The sequence below is a fragment of the Leucopleurus acutus genome, assembly GCF_964270905.1.
Source record: "Leucopleurus acutus genome assembly, chromosome: 9".
Taxonomy (NCBI): Eukaryota; Metazoa; Chordata; class Mammalia; order Artiodactyla; family Delphinidae; genus Leucopleurus; species Leucopleurus acutus.
The window spans coordinates 63,524,211-63,543,901 of record NC_139144.1 but is presented as its reverse complement, the minus strand read 5'-3'; the positions used below and the strand labels follow the sequence as shown (position 1 = coordinate 63,543,901).

The following is a 19,691-nucleotide window of genomic DNA, read 5'->3' as shown; positions in this document are numbered from 1 at the left end:
TGTTGAAAGTGTATGCTAGGTCCCCCTTTATGAGCACAGCCAGACCAGCCTTCCCGGGCTCACAGTCTCCGTGGAGGATAGGCTGGCTTCAGACAAACTGCGCATAGCACCTAGTGGGGACATCTCTTAAGAAACATACCCTGGGCAGAGGACATTTCTTCAGCCTTTGACTATGTGGTAGGGATTGGTCCTGGGTGAGGCTGCAAGGGCTGGCAGAGCACTGGGTCTGTGTACCTACACAAAGTTGTGCCGTGGCTCTCCCATGAGTAAGAATCACTGGCAGGTTCTCAGGACAGATCAGAGGATGACTCCAAATATAGTATTGCAGGAATAAGCTCTCCCCTAACACACACACACACATACAAACAGAGTTTCTAATTTGGACCTTACTGGATAGACACCTCATATGTATATATATATATATATATATACAGAGAGAGAGAGAGAGAGAGAGAGAGAGAGGGAGAATGCATTCTTTCCTACCTAGAGGTGATATGCAAAATATATGTCTTGCATGGCAAGGGCACCAATCCACCAGAACTATCCCACAACTGTTGAGGTGGACAGGGTCCTGGAGGTCCCCTGCTGATGACATGTTAAGCCTTTAAGTGCTGGATTGTGGAGAGGTCCAGGGGAGGCTAGAGACTAGAGAAGGACCAGGGTAGGCCGAGACGAGACAGCTATGGGCGAGGGGTGGGGGGAGGTACTTGAAGAGCTCAGAATAAATGGAGGTATTTTAATATTAACATATACCCAATACTATATATGAAATAGATAACCAACAAGGGCCTACTGTAGAGCACAGAGAGCTATACTCAGTATTTTGTAATAACCTGTAAGGGAAAAGAATCTGAAAAAGAATATATATATATATATATATATGTATATATACTGACTGTATAAACTGAATCACTTTGCTGTGCACCTGAAACTAACACAACATTGTAAATCAACTATACTTCAATAAAAAAATAAAAATTAGAAAAAGTTCATGGGGAAGAAATTCCAAGGAAATAAATATTTCTATATTCATTAAACTTAACTTCATTTTTAATGTATTTAGTAACATGCTTGACTTATACTCAACTTAGTGCCGTTTACCATTTAACTTAAATATAATTTGTTACTTAAAATATTTTAAAAACAAAACAAAGAATTGGTGAGGCCGTACTACCCCACACGGCCGAAGATCAGCTCTGCCCTTGCGCCATTCCCCATCAATACACTGGAAAGAACACAAAAGTAAGCACAACGCTATATACTGAGAATATGATTTATTAGACTGAAGTAGAGTCATCTAAGCAGGACAAGCTCGTTAAAATTTCTGGGCTCCCTTCACCAGTGGCCTCTTTGCCCAGCAGGGCCCGAGGTATTGGTAGGAACTGTCTCTTGAGGGCCGGGGATGATGGCCCTGCTGGCAAGGACCTCACCTGCCTTCTCTACCTCCAGAATTTCCCCTTTAGGAGCACCAAGAACAGTAAACATCATCACCTGTGTGTCCCCAGCCCCCAAAAACGGCCCCTCCCTGGCCCCCAGCTCACAGCGAATTCCACTCATCATCCTCATTGTATTCTAAACCTAAAGAAAACAAGGCGTCTGCCCAGCAGCTCATCCATAAAACATTAATCACTATCTCCTTCCTTGAGAGGCTCCTGACCAGTGAAGGTGTGACCCCCAGGAGTGATGGAAAAATCCTAATCAGTCAGCACGTGGCCAGGCTGTGCCACGGGTGGGGGCCCCTGGCACCAGTCCCTCTAGTGCTTTTCCAGACCAGCTCCTGGCTTTGGTTCCAAGGACACTGAGGACCAGCCTGGGAACCCCCAAAGGAAGTGAGCCCACCTTGCTTCTACCAAATCCCCAAAAGGCACCATGTCCTTGAGGCCAGGTGGCAAATGGCTGTCCTAAGCCACCCACAGCCTTTCATTTGGGTCCTCTTGGAGCCTACGTGAGCTTTTGAGATGGACAAGGATGCTGGAGTCGGGGCCAGATTTACGGGTCGCTAGCCCCATTGAGGCTTGTGGCATCTATGTCTGACCAGTTGACTCACCCCAGTCCCGGATAGCTTCAAAGGTCAATTCTCTCATAGAACTCTCGAGGGCCTGGAAAGAGGAGTCCCCTTGATCCTGGAGGAAAAGGATATATCAAAAGGGAAATATGGGTCTATAAGGATCTTACATTCCTGGATGTTTAGAAACCCAGGACTGATTGACTGGAGGCGGGAGGTCATATACAATCATATACTCATATCAACTGTTTTTCTTATATCCCAATATTTATGCTGATTATTTTCTTGTATTGTGACATTTGCTTGAACCTTCAGGATGTTTAAAAAATAATGACAGGGTTTCCCTGGTGGTGCAGCGATTAAGAATCTGCCTGCCAATGCAGGGGACACGGGTTCGATCCCTGGTCCAGGAAGATCCCACATGCTGTGGAGCAACTAAGCCCGTGCGCCACAACTACTGAGCCCGCATGGCTAGAGCCCGTGCTCCGCAACAAGAGAAGCCACCGCAACGAGAAGCCCACGCACCACAACGAAGAGTAGCCCCCACTCACCACAACTAGGGAAAGCCCACGCACAGCAACGAATCCAAAAATAAATAAATAAAATTAATTAATTATTAAAGGCCCATAAATATGGCCTTGTCCATCTCTTAATTTTAATTAATTAATTAATTTTTTTTTTAAAGTGTTTAATGGAGAGAGAAGTATTCTAGGATTCATTCATTCTAGGATGCTGAATTACATCCTGCTTCTTTCTGGGCCAAGCACAGAGAGCACAGCCTTCCAAGCCAGCTGAGCCACCTCCATGTGCAGGTATCCATTGGACCATGGGGGAATCCAGTGGAGGAAATGGCCTGGAAGCTGGTCAGCATGGACCCAGATGGAGGAGGGTGATAGATGACCCCCTCATCAAAGCGCCTCATGTGTGTAGTTGCTTGAATGCTTGGCAGCTGGGGAACCAAGGTTGAGTCATGGAATCTTCCAGGAAATATACTCTCTCCATTAAATTTTGATGAACAAAACAGACAAGCGTCCTGGTTGCTCCGGAAGCTCTACTTCAGTTCCAGTTATTCTCCTAAAACCTCTCCTCTGTGCTGGGCTGGACAGAACATGAGCAGAGCAGAGCAGAGCTGGGGATGACCCTTGGGAGACAGGTTACCTGAAGCCCTGAACCCATGGTCTGGAAGATGAGAGGGAGTCTGGGAGAGCCTGGCCCTACAGATTTTGCCCTCAGGCCTGAATGGTGCATTATTATCCCTCAGGGTATAGCATTGTCCTACCCCTTCTCATGTACTCTGGTGGGAGAGGACAACCTCTGGATGAGCAAGTTTATCAGACATATTCCTCCCAAATAGAGAGAGGGACAGTCCGCCCTGGAGGGCACTGGGTGAGGCCAGTGCCAGGGAGCAGTCTTGGGCCAGGTGGTGCCAATATGTCTCAAGCAGAAACAATGGCCATTTGGCCCCAGAATGAATGGCACTCCTCCTGGTGCTAGAGTTCCCTTCAGCCAGGTATTCTTTTCCCTTCCTTTTTCCTCTCAACACCCTCCAGGCAGAGGAAGCCTAGCTGGGCCAGAGCTAAACTTAGTGGGAGTCTTGACAAAATGGGCCTGCACCACATCGTGGAAAGAGCCCAGTCTTTGAAGCCAGACAGAGCAAGTTCAAAATCCCAGTTTTGCCACCAGCGCACTGTGTGGCTTTGGGCAAATCATTTCCTCTTCAGGGGCCTCGGTGTCCTCTACAATAGAGGTTGTCGTCTCTACCTTCCAAGGATGTTATAAGGATTAGAAAGCTTGTATGTGAAGTCCCAGGGAAGTTCCTCGACCTCTTCTTCAGCCTGTGTATCTTGGCACTAGGATTCTAGATGTTAAAGCAAAACAATCACTAAGAAAGGCTCTGCCCTGGAATGGCCAGGGGATACCAAAGGAAGAGCAAGGGTTGAGGTGGGGGTGGCCAGGGGCCCTTATGGGTTCTGAGAGGGCTTCACGCCAGGGAGGATGGGACAAGGTAAGGAGACAAGTCAAGAAGGGCTGTGAGAGAGAGCCTCGGAACACTGGCACAGGTGGGCTGCCGCAGGCTAGACTGGACCCTGTTTCCATAGCTTGGCCGGCAGCCTCCCATTCATAGCAGCCTGTCCTCAGCCTGGGAGGTGCAGAGGCGGTTGGCGTGGACTGAGGGCCCAGGTGCCACTCGCAGTGGCCCAGTTCACGCTGGAATAAGAAAGCCTGCTCCGACAGCACTGAGCCTTGGCCTCCACAGGCCAAGCCGCCCTTGTATCACCACCAGCAAAGCCCCCCACCAGAGGGAGGTGGGAACTGTGCATCTCTTAGTAGCAGAGTTGTGATGCCAGGACCTTCCCAGTCACCCCTGACCTGCTCAGCCCACGCTCATGGCAATGCCCGTCCATGTGGCCCAGTGAGATATCCAGGTTGATGGTTCTCGGAACCTCCCAGACTCTGGGCCTCCTGTTATTGGGCACTAGGTTTCCCAGTATAGTTGTCCCTGTTTTGAGAAACTAGCCCAAAGTGTGTGTGCATGTCAGGGGGAGTGTCAAGGGCCTGGGTCCAAATGTCAGCTTGGCAAAGATTTGTCCTATTACTGGGACGTGTGCCTGAGTACCCACTCCCCTCCATCAGGTGAGGATGCCCATGCCTGCTGAGCCCCCAGCACCGGGGGTGGCCATGGGTGGGAAGGGGTTTTGTAAGCTGAACAGGCCTAGATGGAACCTTTCAGCCCACACTGGCCTTGGGCTACATGGGGGACAGGTGGAAAGTCAGGGACAGACAGAGGGGTCCTTTCCAGGCCTCCTGTCACCCTGGGGGCAGAGGTCAACCCACTCTGACCTCTCTTCCCTTCTGCCCTGGGGAGACCCCTTAGGAGTCTGACAAAAGCCACAGATCCTCCACGGGAAAATGCACAACCTCACTGAATGTGGCTCATGATTTCAGAGAGGAGGAGCCCTTAGCCCCGCAAGGCCTCAAGGGACTAAGTGGCTTCTCCCCTCTTAGCTACTGCAGGTCATCCTTCCCCAGCCAGCTAAGCCTCCCCTGCGCCTGGCACTAACCTCACTCTGGCGGGCAAGTCTCTCTCCATACCCACCCCTGGGGCTGAGCTCCCCGGGCAAGCCTGTGGGCCCCAGTGTCCAGCCCAGGTGTAGGTGGGTCACAAATGTGAGGAAGGTCAGAGGGAGGGTCACCTGGGAAGTCCCTGGTGCTCCCTGGGCTCTGTTCTTAGGGATCAGAGGGGAGCCACGGGCTGTCACACTTCATTCCTGCTTTCCCCCATCCCTTTCACAGATCAGAATCAAAAATGAGGGGCAAGACCCTGTGTCTCTCGGATGGAGTTCTGGGTGGGGCTGTGTCCACTCCCTGAGACCGGGGATCCTGGAGGCAGGAGGGCAGGCAGTGGTTCCCCCTCAGACTGGGTCCCTAGGAGTGGGCCCAAGCTCTCAGACCCAGAGATCCCTGGTGGGAACATGGTGGCAAAAGAAGGAAAACTTCATTCCAGAGAGCTTGGATGACTTATATTACTGTTTATTTTCTTAACATATAATGAAATTCCAAATCCAAAGAGATATATATGCAGAGCAGACAGATGCAGGGTTCTGGTGTGCAGCAGCCAGAGCAGGACAGGAAGGGTCTGCGCCCCTCTCCCCTCCAGCACAACGCTCACCCCTCCCGGCCCCTGGCCATTGCCCAGGCAGAAATGCAGAAGCTGGGACTGAGAGGGACCAGTCTCACAGTCCAGGGAGTAGCCAGAGACATGGTCCTGGCTGTTAGGCCTGGCCAAATCATTATCTAGCTGTGGGTCCTTGGGCCTCAGTTTATCTGTTAAATGGGCTAGAAGTTTTTGCTAGGAAATGGAGAAGGGAGTGTGCGGATGTCATGATGGGTCGTCCTGCTGCTCCTAGATACCTGTGTATTGTGTCTCTCAGTTTTTGTCACCATCATGGCCACAGGCACATAGGGAGACCTGCTCTGACCCTGGTGGAATTGAATGGACTGTGTAGATAGCTGCCCCCAAACAAGCTGTGCTCTGAATTGTCCTTGGGCTGCAGCCATAGCTACTTCCTCAGGTCAAGACCAACTCTCCCCTCCAGATAAAAGAGGAGGGACCTGGGCAGCCTGTACAGGTCACCCAGCTGCCCCAAATGCCTCCAAACAGGAGCTCAGGAATAAGGGGGGGAATCTGCTCTTCCTCCCGCCTTGGGATCAGCTGGGGGCTTAGAAGCACCCCCAAGTGTCCAACGAGGGCATCTGCCTCCGAGGGCTGATCCGAATCACGGTCATGTGTCCTCAGGCTTGGTAACCTTCAGATAACTTGATAAGCTTCAGATGACTAAACACACCTGCATAATGGTGACCTGTGTCTGCACTGGCAGGAGAAAGTGAAGAACCAAATAATGATGGGGGTGATGCAGTGATAGGTGGAAAAGATCAACTACAGCTCAGTGAAGGAATACGGGCGTTCCTCCCTCGCCCTCTAAATGACCTTCATTCTACAAGAGCAGCCTCTGTCCAGTGGAGCCACTATCGGACCTGCTACCCCCAGGAACAGGCACTTCCAGTGGCTGGACGGTCTGCTGCTCTTCGCTTTGAAACATGTATGCCTATGTACACGTGTTCACATAGATGTGTAGGTACAACTATAGACTTGGCAAGTGGAAGAAGCAGCGCTGGTCCAGACTACATCTTCCAGAACCTGCAGTGTGTCTACACTTACAGAATCCTAGAGAGGGGCCTCAGGCCCATATCGCTTTCCCTGTCCCTGCAACTTTACAGATGGGGTCACTGGGGCCCCAAGATTGAGACCTTCCCGAGGTCATGCAGCACATCTGGGGGGGGGGCCCTGGAAGTGAGCCAGGTCGCAAGGTCGAGGCTTGTCTGCCACTTGCCCCTACCACGGCACCTGCTGGGATCTTTTCCCCATCAGAGCATCCTTGGGGACAAGTGCACTTTACAGGAAAGAGGGCCATGCCCAAAGGCACAAAGCAATCACAGTGGAGCCCCAGGCACCTGCAGCAGGTGAGTTGGTGAGCAACTTTGGGATGAGGGGGGACTTTCTGGCACACCTCCCATCACACTCTGAGGGGACAACTTAGCAAGGTGGGTCCCTCTCTTTCACCTCCTCTGTGACTTCAAGGGAGTGGGTGATTGGAAAATCTTGGTCCCCAGGAAGCCCTGAGGCCAGGAAACAGAGAAAGAGAAAGAAGGTGATAGAAACAGCCCCAAATCAGGCTTGACTACGCAGGTCCTGAGGATCTTTGGGGAGTGACTGAGCCAGCTTGTCAGAGTGTCTACAATACGGATTTCATCCCTCCCCTCCCTACACCCGCCCCTGCCCACCCCCCTCACGGATGCCTGGGCCAGGCCCCCTTATTTGGGCTTCATCTCCACCCTGGAATGGATGTCGTCGGCATCCAAGTCGTACTCCTCCACCTGACCGCTGGTCCACACCTTCACGCGGTCTGTGAGGTCGCTGCTCCGCGGGGCCAGGATGAAGTCGTAGATGAGCACGGCCAGGGCTCCTCCGATGAACGGCCCCACCCAGAAAATCTAGAGCAGGAACAGAGCAGACGTGCTTAGAGGGCGTCTGATGGGAACTGCTTACCCTGAGACCCCTGCTCCACCACGCCACCGCCTGGCTTCCCTCCCACCCGTGCCTGAACCCCAGCATCCCCATTTCTGTGCCCCCCAATGACTGGCCCAAGGCAGGACTCTAGTAGTGGATGTCTCCCTGCCTCGGTGCGACCCAGCTCAGCATACCTGGCGTGGTCAGACCAGCCAGGTCTTGAGGGTGCCCACTGCCCCACCCTCCCCAGCTTTGAAAAGGCCCCAGAGATAGTCTGGTTTGATCAAAAGTGGCCTGGAGGGCTTCCCTGGTGGCTGATGCAGGGGACACGGATTTGTGCCCCGGTCTGGGAAGATCCCACATGCTGCGGAGCGGCTGGGCCCGTGAGCCATGGCCTGTGGGCCTGCGCGTCCGGAGCCTGTGCTCCGCAGTGGGAGAGGCCACAACAGTGAGAGGCCCGCATACCGCAAAAAAAAAAAAAAAAAAAAAAAAAAGTGGCCTGGAAAAGAAACAGCAACAGTGAGAACAGCTAAATCCCTCGGGCACTGACTCTGTGTCGTGCTCAGCTTACAGGTGCCGAGACCTTTGTCCTGGGCGGGAAGCAGGCACTCCCACACCCGCACCTCCCAGCTCAGGAAACACAGGCACCAGGAGGCACTGGGATGACATGGGGCAGGTCTGAGCTGGGACGGGAGGCTGGCCTACGCCGCCTGAGGCGTGAGCCCACTGGCCCTTTTATCTCAGGTCTCAGCTGCCCTATTTCCTCCGCCCTGGCCATCTCCCAGAGCCTCTGTGATGGGAGCTACTGTCACAGGATGGGGGCGGGTCTTCCATAAGGTACCAGAACCTCCCACCCGCCTCCACGGGGCAGCCCTGCGACCCCTTACCCAGTGGTCCTGGAAGTTGTGTGTGATCACTGCGGAGCCGAAGGACCGGGCGGGGTTAATACTGCAGCCTGTGTAGTCGATCTGTGAGGGGGAAGGGGCAGGGGCAACAGGGGAGGAGATACAGAAACAGAGACAGAGGGAGAGGGAGAGAGAGGGTGACGTGGAGAGAGAGGACCGGAGAGGAAACAGACAAGTGACATTCAGACCCAGAAAGAGGGTCAGGAGGTCCCTGCACTTTCCTCTCCCAGGTAGGCGGTCCCCCCACCCCACAGCATGAGCCCTGTCGGAGTCCCACCCACTGTCCTGACAGGACACCACAACAGCCTGGCTCCGCCCTCCCCACCTCCACCGCCACCTGGGAAGGTCCCCCACTCACGGCCAGCAGGTGCCCCAGGGCCACAGAGAGGCCGATGGCGAGCGGGGCCGAGCCCCCGAGGTCCCGGCGCCTCCGGTCGGTGGTGGCCAGCACGCATAGCACCAGCTGCAGGGTGCCGATGATCTCGATGCCCAGCCCCTGGCCCGAGTTCACGCCAGGGGCCAGCTGTAGGGGAGAGGGGCAGTAAGAACTGCGTCCCAGGCCCCCAGGCCCGGGCCCCCAGGGCCAGACCCTCGGTGCCTTCAGAGCGCTTCGCATCAGCCCCCGGCAAGGCCACACTCAAGCACATACAGCCATTAGTGGGCCTTGTCCGCGCCCACACCTGTTGAGGAAGCGCCAGCTTGGCCTAAACACTGTGGCACTCCAGAGGGGCCTGGGGCTGCTAGGGGGCGGGGCTTGGCCTAAACACTGTGGCACTCCAGACAGGCCTGGGGTTGCTGGGGGGCGGGGCTTCTGCATCCAGCTACATCCAGGCTGGGGTACCCTTGGGGGTACCAAGGCCATAGGCGACAGGTGAGCCCTAGACCTGGGAGGAGATGGTTAGGGACATTCAGGGACAATTAAAGAAGAGAAGAAAATGGGTGGCAGGGCCCAGCTGGAGGCATTGCTTCTTACTCCAAAAGTCTTGAACATCCCCCCCCCATCCTCTGCTGCATCTCAAATTCCCAAAGATGCGGAGAGTCTTCCTCAGTTAGCTGGCCACAGCTCCCTGTGTCCTTCTCGCCCTTGAGCCTACGTCCCTTGCATCCCCACCCTCTGTCTCCTGCCCCACCTCTGTCTGTCTCTCTCCTGGTCCAGTGTCTGTCTCCCATTTCCTCTGGGCCCTGCCCTCCCTATCTGCCCCCTCCCTGTCCCTCCTGGCCCAGCGCCCCTCCCTCTCTTTGGCCACGCTGGCTGCACCACCAGCGTCTGGCTCCCACTTGCTGCTGGGCCACTTTTAGAAACATGACTCATGGAACAAGAAGGGAATGGGAGCTGCCGTGAGGTCACCCGAGCCCTCCCTCTGCAGCTGCACCAGGGAGATCCCTCCCCATGGAGCCCCTGCACCTTCCCACACATGAGGGTCCCAGGGGCCAGATATGCCCACACGGGGGAGCTGGGCCACGTCAGCACAGGCTGCCTTCTCCCAGGCTGGTGTGTCCAAATAAGACTGAACTTGAAGTCTCATCTGGAGGGTAGGGGAATGGGGCTGTCTCCGAGGCCACAGGACATTCTGCAGAGTCCTAGGTGGAGGGCACTCCACCACCATCCAGAGCTTTTCTCAGCCCCACCCTGAGGCCATCCAAAGGAACAATTCTCTTCCCGCCTTTGTGTGCAGCCCTGGGTCACAGGGAAAGTGACTCACATCCCCTCCCCTGTGTTGCAGCCCCAGCTCTGGGCCTTTCCTGGCCGACCCCAGGGCTGCAGCCCCTCAGCTCAGCCAGCCCTCCGGGCAATACCCAGTTTTCTTCACACCCCAACGTGGGGCTGTGGAGGCAGAAACCCTGAATTCAGGTCCTTGCTTTCCCACTTGCTGACACCATGACTATGGTCTCTGCCCTCTCTGGTCCTCAGTTTCCCCATCTGTAAAATAGATCTAATTTTCCCTTCCCATTCTCCAGAGAGGCCAGAGGTTCTAAGGCTGTGGGGACAGTCTTGGGGCATTTGAGAAGGTCTGCAGAGGCAGAAGGGATCAGAGTGGTTGTTGTGGCTCTGTTCGGGCTCTTTCTCATCTCATCCCCAGGATTGGGGGCGGTAGCAGGCAGAAGGGGAGAGGCTCTGCCGCCCAGGAGTGTGGAGATGGGAGTGAGGCCCGCCTGGAGCCGGGACAGGCTCCATGGAGGCGAGGCTGGTGAGGCCGGGCAGCTTGTACCACTGCCCATCACGCTCACACCTGCTGTTACCCTCCATGTCTGAGCACTCAGGAAGCTCAGGGTTCCTCCCCACGCTCTCTCCTTTGCTCTCCAGGGTCCGCATGATTGCTAGCTGCCAGGAGTCCTGAAACCGGCCCTTCCACACGGATTAATGGAGCCATTGCTCTAAGCGGCTCCTGCGTCATACTCTCCATCCCCACCGCACTCTCCTCACACACGTGGTCTCGGCAAGCTCACCTCCTGCCCCGATTCTTAACCAGGTCTGAGCATCCCAGCCCCTTCTCTGCCCAAGGGTACCACTTTTCATGCAAAGTGAGCAGGGCAGGGGGCCTGGTGCCATGACCCGTCCACAGGAAGTGACACCTGCCCTGGGAACCCTAGGATGTACCCTTTCCTAGCTGCCCAGAGCCCTTAGAACCTGACAGCCCAGAACCACATGGGTTAGTAACCTTCCTCTCCCTAAACCCGTCACCACTACCACCAGCAGCAGGAAGATTCCCCTGATTGTTTCCATGTCTATGACCTCCTCTCTTTCAACCACCAAAGCACTTGTGTTACTTACATCTGAAAAAAAAAAAAACTGATAATCAAAATCGGAAGGGATAGTTAAAGGTCTGTTGAAAGTTGACGTCCAGAAAAGAGCAAGTAAAAATTCAGACCCTATGTTCCCGTTTACAACCTATTAAATTTGACACAATTGCTTACATGGGGCTAATCCCACTTGTGGTTACTTGTTATTGAAAAAAAAATGTTTGCACATCCCCAGGTAGTTTTGCTCAGTCCAGGTCTTATATTTCACTGATGAAGGTCCCCCCCCGCAAAAAAAAGGTAACAATCAATTTTCTGAGCACAAGTATAAAAAACAGAAATCTCCACACATTTAGTTAAAGCATCAGAAAGATGCAGGCTCTCCATTTTCGTGTCAAGCCCACTGAAGCCCGCTCTCAAGGCCCAGTTCAGACTCCAGTAGCACCAAGAGGTTTTCGCGGGTCCCTGGCTAGAATTCACTTCTGCTGCCACTCTGCCGAGCCCTCACTGAACGGCTGCGTATCTTGCAGAGAAGTAACCTTTCTGCCTCCTGTGTTGGTGCCTCAGACACCCTGGCCTGGGAGCTCGGTGGGGACAGAATGGGGACACCTTCTCATCTCCCCGCCCAGACCTCAAAGGGGACACTCGCTGTGTGGTGACAGAAGTAGCAGACGACGCTAATTTTCTAGGACTTCCACCCTCTCTAGAAGCAGCCAGGGAAGCCCTCTGGAGCTCAGCAGGGCTGGTTCATTCGCTTTCGAACTGGGAGACCACAGGCCAGTCATGGGTCTCTGTGGACCCTGCAGGGCAGCCTGCTCAAGCCTCTGTGAGATGACAGACAAGGAGGCCAAGGCCCAGGAAGGAGACAGCAAAGTCAGAATCCTTGCTCCGGGGGTCTGTGCCACCCAAACTCACAGGCCAAGGTGCTGGCTACCCACAGGTTGGGCTAAGGGTTCTGACGATTCCCAGCTTGGCCCGAGGAGCTGGCAGAACATGCTCTGCAGCGGCCAGGGTGTCCCAGGCACCAGGCTGGCACAAGGCTGACCTCTCCAGGAATGGGCCTCAAACCCTCCCCACTGCCCATGAGCAGTATGACCAAGGTAGCTTCTAAGGGCCAGGGCCCCAGCTTGGCCTGGGCACCATGGCGTCCCGCCCTTGGGGAACAGCAGGTCCCAGGGCCAGGTCCGGCTGTGGCTCTGGGCATCCACTCTCAAAGAACAGGGGAGGGAAGACATTGAGGCCTGCCCCCCACACCCACTGCCTCTAGCACTCAGCATTCCCAGTGAGGGGGGCCTCGGTGAGCCCCCCGACGTCACCCCTCCGTGACTGTTCCAGCATGCGTGTGCCTCTGAGGACCCACGGCTTTGATGCCTCTGTGTGTCTTTGTAGATTGGTATCTGTGGGGGACCACATGTGTCCAGGTGCGACTCTTTCCTTTTCTTTTTCATTAAACCTTTCATTAAGAGGTTTATTAGACAATAAGTAAACAAAAAGTCTATCCAAGAGTTACAAAAGTTCTCAACCTGTACGCACTAAACAATACAAGCTAAAAATATCTGACACAAAAATGGACAGAATTACAAGAAGGAAATGATCAGTCCACTACCAGAGTGAAAGGGTTTAACAACCCTCTCTTAGAAACTGATGGAACGAAGAGTCAAAATATATAAACAGCAGGAACAGGGAAGATTTGAACCACACAATTAACAAGCTGGATTTAAGGAAAACGCGTAAGCCCTGCACCTCCATATTTGAGAATATACCCTCTTTTTCAGCCCGCCCACGTGGGACATTCAGACACACTAATCAAGTACTGGCCAGAGGCATCTTAACTGTCTCTGAAAATCCTTATCACGTAGGGTACCATCTCTTACGGAGGCGGCTTTGCGGAGGCTGGGGCAGGGCTCTCTGTGTGGCCCTAGATGTTCATCTTGTGTGTCTGACGCACTTCTGAGTGTGTCACCCTGTCCCTGTGTGTTGCACTCCCACACACAAGTGCCACTACTGGCTGGGGATGGAGGAGAAGGGAAGGAAGCCCCCTTGAGTAAAAGAGAGGCAGGTCTCAAAGTGCTCTCTGCTCCCAGAAGCCATTTCATCTTCCCGACAAGAAACAATACACAAAGCAATGGCTTCCTCCTTCCCTTCCTCACTTCAGGGCAGCCCTGCCCTCCTGCCCGGGAAAGGAAGAGGTTCCACTGCAGACCACCCTCCCTGTACCCTCCTAGGGTCCCAGGGCCTGAGTGGGACCACCAGGCTTGAGAGTGTGCTTCATGTCCACGTGTGTGTGCCCGTGTGCCATGTACCATTGCGTGTGTGAGTGCACGTGTGTGTACGGGTGCAGCGTAAATGCGTGCAATTTGGAGCAGCAGAGATAATCAAGGGCTGGAGGCAGGAGGCCGGGGGTCCTGCCTGCCATCATCTGCTGTGCAACCTAGGCACGTCTCCATGTCTCTGTGGGCCACGGTTTCCTTACCTGTAAAATAGAGGCCTCAGCCCAGATTCCAGCCCCAGACCTTGTCCAGGATTCCTCCCCACCTGACGTGGGACCCCGGCCCCCAAGCCCTGTGGTCACCCTCCGGGCCAGGATCCTGAGTGCAGGATTCCCACAAGGCCATCTGAACCGCTGGTCTCCATAGGGCGTGGAGCCTGTTATAGGACCTCCCAACCACCTGTAACCGCCCGATGCCCTCCACAGACACACACCCCAGAGCAGCCGGCTGCCTGACAGACCCTACTTGCATAGCCCTGATGACAGGGAGCTTACTGACTTGGAGGCTGCCCTTCCCCAGTTTTTTTAAAAGAGCGTCTTTCTTTACCCTGAGCAGACACCTGCCTCTGGTTGTCCTGGTGGTGGGATTTCAGGCACCGAAAGGAAGCGCTCATTGGAATGGGCATTTCCCAGCCTTTTCTACCCTCTTTTGAGTTGAGGTTTTCCAGCCTCAGGGTGTGTTTTCCCGCTGGACTGTAACTCCTTGGTTGTGTAAAGACAGCCCCTCACTCACCCCCTGGGCACCACCGTGGGTAAGGAGCCCCTCTGGACCCCAGAGAGAGGCTCTGGCTGAGGGGACCCTGGCCAGGCCAACGTTTCCTTGCCCCTACCTGCAGGTATGTGGGCTCAACCCACGCCCATTCAGGAGACCCCAGACCCGTCGGTGCTTCCAGAGGGCAAGGACCATGGCCCCCCAGGAGGGCTCTGCCAGAAAGCACCAAGGGCTCCCTGTGCCCCCAGGAAAGCTTGCCCAAGCCAGTCTTCAAGGGGAGGCAGGGGGCGTGTCTGACCTGCCTGGGGAAAGCCCTGATGGGTAAGAGTAAAGACACCCCTGCTGGGCGGGGCCCTAGAGAAAGTGGGGACCACTACTTGGGCCTGAGATCAGGTTGGAGGGAGACAGCATGGGATTGTCCTGCAGTGAGCTGAAGGCTCCAGATGTGAGGGGAGGCTGTGACCGGGGGACGGGGGAGTCAAGGCAAGTCCCCTTAGACCGAGGGACCCCGGCGGGCCATGTCCCCTCTCAGAACGTAGCTCCTTCACATGAGGATTCCCACAGCGAGCCCTGGCTAGGGCCAGGCGTCAGCGTGGGCAACATGGGGCGGGCAGGGCTGCTCCGAGGGCTCTCAGGGGGGAAAAAGCCTAAGAATTTTCCGTGGTAAGGGAAGTCTCCACCGCAAAGCTCCTGCCTCGCTCTGTGCCCTCCCCCTCATCTGGTTCTGGCTGGAGACAGTAATTATATGTCCCATCAGTGGCATCACCACCCAGCCCCCAGCCCCCTCCCTGGGCAGGGCCATCGGAAAACTGGCTTCCCTTTCCCCCAGCCCCCACCCCCAGCTCTGGGGGAGGCCGAGGGCCCTCAACTCTGGAAGAACCAGTGGCATGGGGAAGGGGGGGTTAGGGAGAGGGGGGGTGCTCTCATTCTGTGGCTGGGGAAACTGAGGCCCAGGACACTGAGGAAGTGGGAAGTTTGGGGCTAAAGGCAGGCCCTGGATGCAGCACGTAGAAACAGTCCCCAGGCAGTCAGGCCCAGAATCAATGGGGCTGAGAAAAGACCCCCAAATGAGGGAAGTGTGCGCTCTGCCTGAGCCCCCGAAGGGGCTGAAATCAGAGGCTCTGGATGGAGTGGCATCCAGTCCCCTCTTGGACACAGGTAGACACTGGCCTGAACCCTGAGCCCTCACCTCTCTCCAGAGCCCCAGCCTTCCACCATGACCCCCCATCAGCCACACCCCACGACTCTCAGGACATGACCTCCTCTACCTAGAAGCCCCTTCCCCCCAGCCCAGAGTCTTCACATTCAGGCTCTCATGGCACCTCCTCCCTGAAGCCCTCCTGGCCCTCACCACAGCTCAAAGCCAGAAGTTCCCAGGTGCCCTGATACCTCTTATCGCACTGGCCTCCTGCCCCCTATCACGGACAGATGTGCACCGGGCTTATCTTGCACAGGACCATGGGCTTCCCAGGGCAGGGATTGGGCTGACTCAGTCCTGCATTCAGTCTGCAGCAGTGACAGTCACGTTTATAGGGTGAGCAAGCCAGAGAGGGGAAGAGTGAAAAGAGCTGGCGAATGGTCCAGATTCCAAGGTGCAGGAGCATCTTCGACTTCCCAGAGCCCAGCCATACCTTGCGATCTCCCCTTTCCACAGATGGGAGCTTGCATGAAATCACACAGGGTATTAGTAGCTGAGCTAGGGCAGGGCAGACCTGGCACCAACCCCTGCCTCTGAGCCTCTCACTCTAGGAACAAAATCAGGGTTTGGCTCTGAGAACTAGCCAGGATGCGCCAGGCTGGACAGAGGTCCATGGTCCCTCTGGGGCATATCCTGAGCCCTGACTCAGTGAGGAGAAAGTTGTCCCCAACATGTCCCCGGGGGATACCCCCTGACTCATTCCAACCACTTCCTGTCACTTCTTTCCCTATTTTCCTTGGAAATCTCCATGCCAACCATGGGTTTGGGCTGGGGCGGGGCTCGGGACTCAAGGGGCTGCGGGAGCCTCCCCCAGAGCCTGGAGGAAAGAGTGTGTCACCGTGTAGGCTGGTCTCTGCCCCTCTTGAAGCATTGAGGCCACCTCCCAGGTCTCTTCAGATCCCAGGTTCAGTGCTCTGGACCCTTTTCCTGTTCTTCAGCCCAGGACTTGTGTTTCTGGACCCCAAACTTCCATGGGGGTCCCCGGGCCCCTGCCACAGCCCTCAGTGCCCTTAGGTTCAGCACGGCCCCTCTTGGGCTCCTGTTAGCCAGACCCTCCTGGGAAGAGTGATAAACTCAAGTCCACAAAGTAAGCTTGTTCGTACTATGGGTGTGGCCAAGAGATATCAAGAGACCTAGCCTCAGGGTTCTCAACTCCAAGAAAACTCAACAAGTTAGCAGTAGCCAGGCCTTGAACCCAACTTGCCTGCTTCCCCGCCCAGGCCTGGGCCCCTTTTTCTCCCCCTTCTGCAACCCATCCAGCTCAGGTATTGGGGTGACTTTGGAAAATGGAGCCTTGAGAGGGAAAGGGACACTAAAGCAGGGCGTGGCCAGATCAAGGTGGCACAGAGGTAGGTGCTTGCCCTCCTCAAGTCTGCCCGGGATGCCCATGTGAGAGAGCGAAGTCGGCCAGCAGATGCCTGTCCCGCCTGTCCCTTGAGAGGGAAGGTCAAGAGGGGGCCGGAAGGCCTGGGGAGACTCGTCTCCTCCCCTAGGAGGACCCATTCCCAGCCCCCATTGTGCCCAGCTGAGCCCCAAGGTGATCCACCCTACCCAGTGCGCACTCCCCGAAGTCACCCGGCTCTGCCCCCACTGGAGAGACAGGCCTGGAGGGCCTCACATCCACCGTGCCCACAGCTTCCCCGACTAAAGTCTAAACTCCAGGCCGCAGGGCTAACCATCAGTCCTAGGCTCGGTGAGGTGTCACTGTGACACGAGAAGTGCTAATCCCTCCTTGGCAGGGTCGTGCCAGCTGCCCTCTGCACAGACCTCGCCAAGCCTCCGCCCGCTGCAGCACCAGGATCTGAACTTTGGCTGGGAAGCGAGAGGGCGGCTGCTTCTCTAATCACCCACGGCTCTCTCTGCAGAGCCCTGGCCGGCTCCCTTACTCTCCCACGCCGGCCTGTCCGGCCCAGGCCCCGCCAGTCTCGACCTGATTTGATTCCTCCTCTCTGCCCCTTTGCCTCTCTCCCTCCCTGTGGAAACACCCCCTCGGGTGCTCTGAGACCTGCTCCAAGCCTGACTCTGCCTCTCAGGCCACATTTCCCCCTGCTGTGGCCCAAGCCAGGTCTGAGTTTGCACTTGGCTAAGGGTCTGGAAAAGCCCAGGTCTGCGACAGCAGGCAGCGGCCGCCAACGACCAATTAGCTGTGCTAAGCGGCCCGGGAGAAATTCTTTTCTTTTCCGCAGCTCCCACCCAGTCTGCTTCTCATGGGCGCCCCCAGGCCAGGCCCCATTCAAGCCGCGAGCAATGGGCGCACGCAGGGACGCACGCACCCCCTGGGACGCTCACACAGCAGCACTAACGCGCTCACAGACACACTTGCAGAAGCAGTGGAGCTTCCACAGACTTGGAGGCCCATGCCGGCACCCACGTGCACACACCGTTCACAGACACACATACACGCGCCACACCTCTCTGTGTCTGGTGACAGAGAGTGGACCCAGACAGGAGGCAAGATGTCCCCGCTCCGGCTCCCCCCCACCCACCGCCTTGCTGTAATCCAGGAAAGCCGCCTGCAGGCTTTCCAGCAAGTGTTTTCACCCCCCATCTTTGTCTCATTCCCGGGCCCAGAAGAGCAAGAGGAGCTTTTTCGTTGAAGGCAGCTTGTTAGGGGGACCTGGGCGGCTGCCTGGAAGCTTGAGTGACCCCCCTCCAGGAGAGCCCTGCTCACACAGGACTCTGTGTGACCAGCTGCAGGACATGCCGGGCAGGTGGTGCAGGGAGGCTGGGGACAGCGGGCAGAGTGTCCCCAGGGTCCAGCCTGCACAGGGAGAGAGCTGCTGCACAGGCGGGGCTGCGGAGTGGTGGTACGAGAAACCACAGCCCAGGGACGAGGAACTGCTGGCCCAGCTGTTAGCTGCCGCCTGTGCTTATTCCCCACAATAGAGGCCCGCAGGGGACATTGGCAAGACCATCATGCTGGGTCTCAGCTCCCCACAGTGCCCGGCAGGAAACAGGCTCTGGACCGCAGGCGTAGCTGAGTTCCAGTCCCAACTCTGCGTGACCTCCAGCAACCTCTTGTCCTCTCTGTTCCTCGGTGTCCCCATCTGCACAATGGGCGGAGGATGAGACCAGCGCCGCCTCAGCACCGAGGCCCCAGAGCCTGGGGCCACCCCACTCACCGCATTGAGGCCAAGCGAGTTGTTGGGCAGGGAGGAGGTAATGCCCGAGAGGATGGCAGTGGCGACGATGGCCCCCACGCACTGGGCCATGATATACATGACAGCCCGGAGGACGCTCATCTGGCAGCTAAGCAGGATCCCCAGCGTGACAGCCGGGTTGAGGTGGGCTCCGCTGATGTGGCCCACGCTCTGCGCCAGCGTGGCAATGCTCAGCCCAAAGGCCAGCGACACCTTCACATTATCCTGGACGGCACCTGTCGTCTGGTTGCTCTTTATCGGGTACTGGAAGCCCAGGGCGGAACCGATGCTGATGAAGATGAAGAGGGTCATGGCCAGGAACTCGGCCACCACTGCCCTCCAAAAGAGCTTCTTCTTGAACTCGCTGGCCATGCTGGCAGGGGGCTTGGCTGGAGACCGCTGCCTGGTGCTCGCCTCCCTCCGAGAGCTGAGCCACAGCCCGGGCTGGGCCTATTTATAGGACCCTGGCGGGAGGAGAAGGGGGGAGCACAAAGGGAGGAAGGCCTCTCCTTGCTCGTGGCCCGCCCCACACCACATGGGCCTCCTCTCAGCGATGGATGCAGGCACAGCTCTGCTGTCAGCCTGCCAACTTCTTTTCCCTTCCTCCTCTCTCCCCTCCCTCCCTCTTTTCCTCGGCCCTCAGCCCTGCCCAGCCCGGCGAGGCAGGCAGGAGGCAGCCACTGCTCTAATAGGCTTTGAGAAATTCCTCCAAGTAGGCCCCCCTCAGAGGGCCAGAGAAATCCAGGTGTCCCCGCCCTGTGTGCAAAGCTCAGGGGGTGCCCGAGGACAAGTCCAGACGCTCGGGATGCATGGGGCGGGGTGAGCAGCTGGGTTCAGCAGGTAGACATTGCCCTCCCGGAGGCGGGCACCGTGACCCTGCTGGCCTGGCATCCCCATCCCGCCTCACAGTGACATTAGTCTGGAGTCCACAGGTCCAGGGTCCCCAGGGGCAGTCTGGGCCTCTCACCCCTGGCCCAGACCTGGCCACGGGATGTCACTGTAGGAATGGCCCAGAGCCCCCAGCCCCACCGGCCAGGCCAAAGTTAATGGGGACACGGAGGCATCAGAGGGTGCAGAGAGCTTGTCCGTGGACCACCCTCCACTCTGTGGTCAAGGGCAGGCCTGAGATCAGTAAGAATTTGAGAGGCCCCCAT

General features: G+C 56.3%; 1 protein-coding gene across 1 annotated transcript; it reads right to left on the bottom strand.

Annotated features, from left to right (window-relative positions):
- Positions 1 to 7,378: 7,378 nt before the first annotated feature.
- Positions 7,379 to 18,935, bottom strand: AQP1 (aquaporin 1 (Colton blood group); the record flags this gene model as incomplete). The annotated part of the gene is made up of 4 exons (XM_082846060.1): positions 18,520 to 18,935; positions 8,838 to 9,002; positions 8,462 to 8,542; positions 7,379 to 7,558 (listed from the first exon to the last, which is right to left on the bottom strand). The coding sequence occupies exons 1-4, from the start codon at positions 18,907 to 18,909 to the stop codon at positions 7,379 to 7,381; spliced, it is 816 nt and encodes a 271-aa protein (XP_082702186.1). The 5' UTR covers positions 18,910 to 18,935.
- Positions 18,936 to 19,691: the final 756 nt, after the last annotated feature.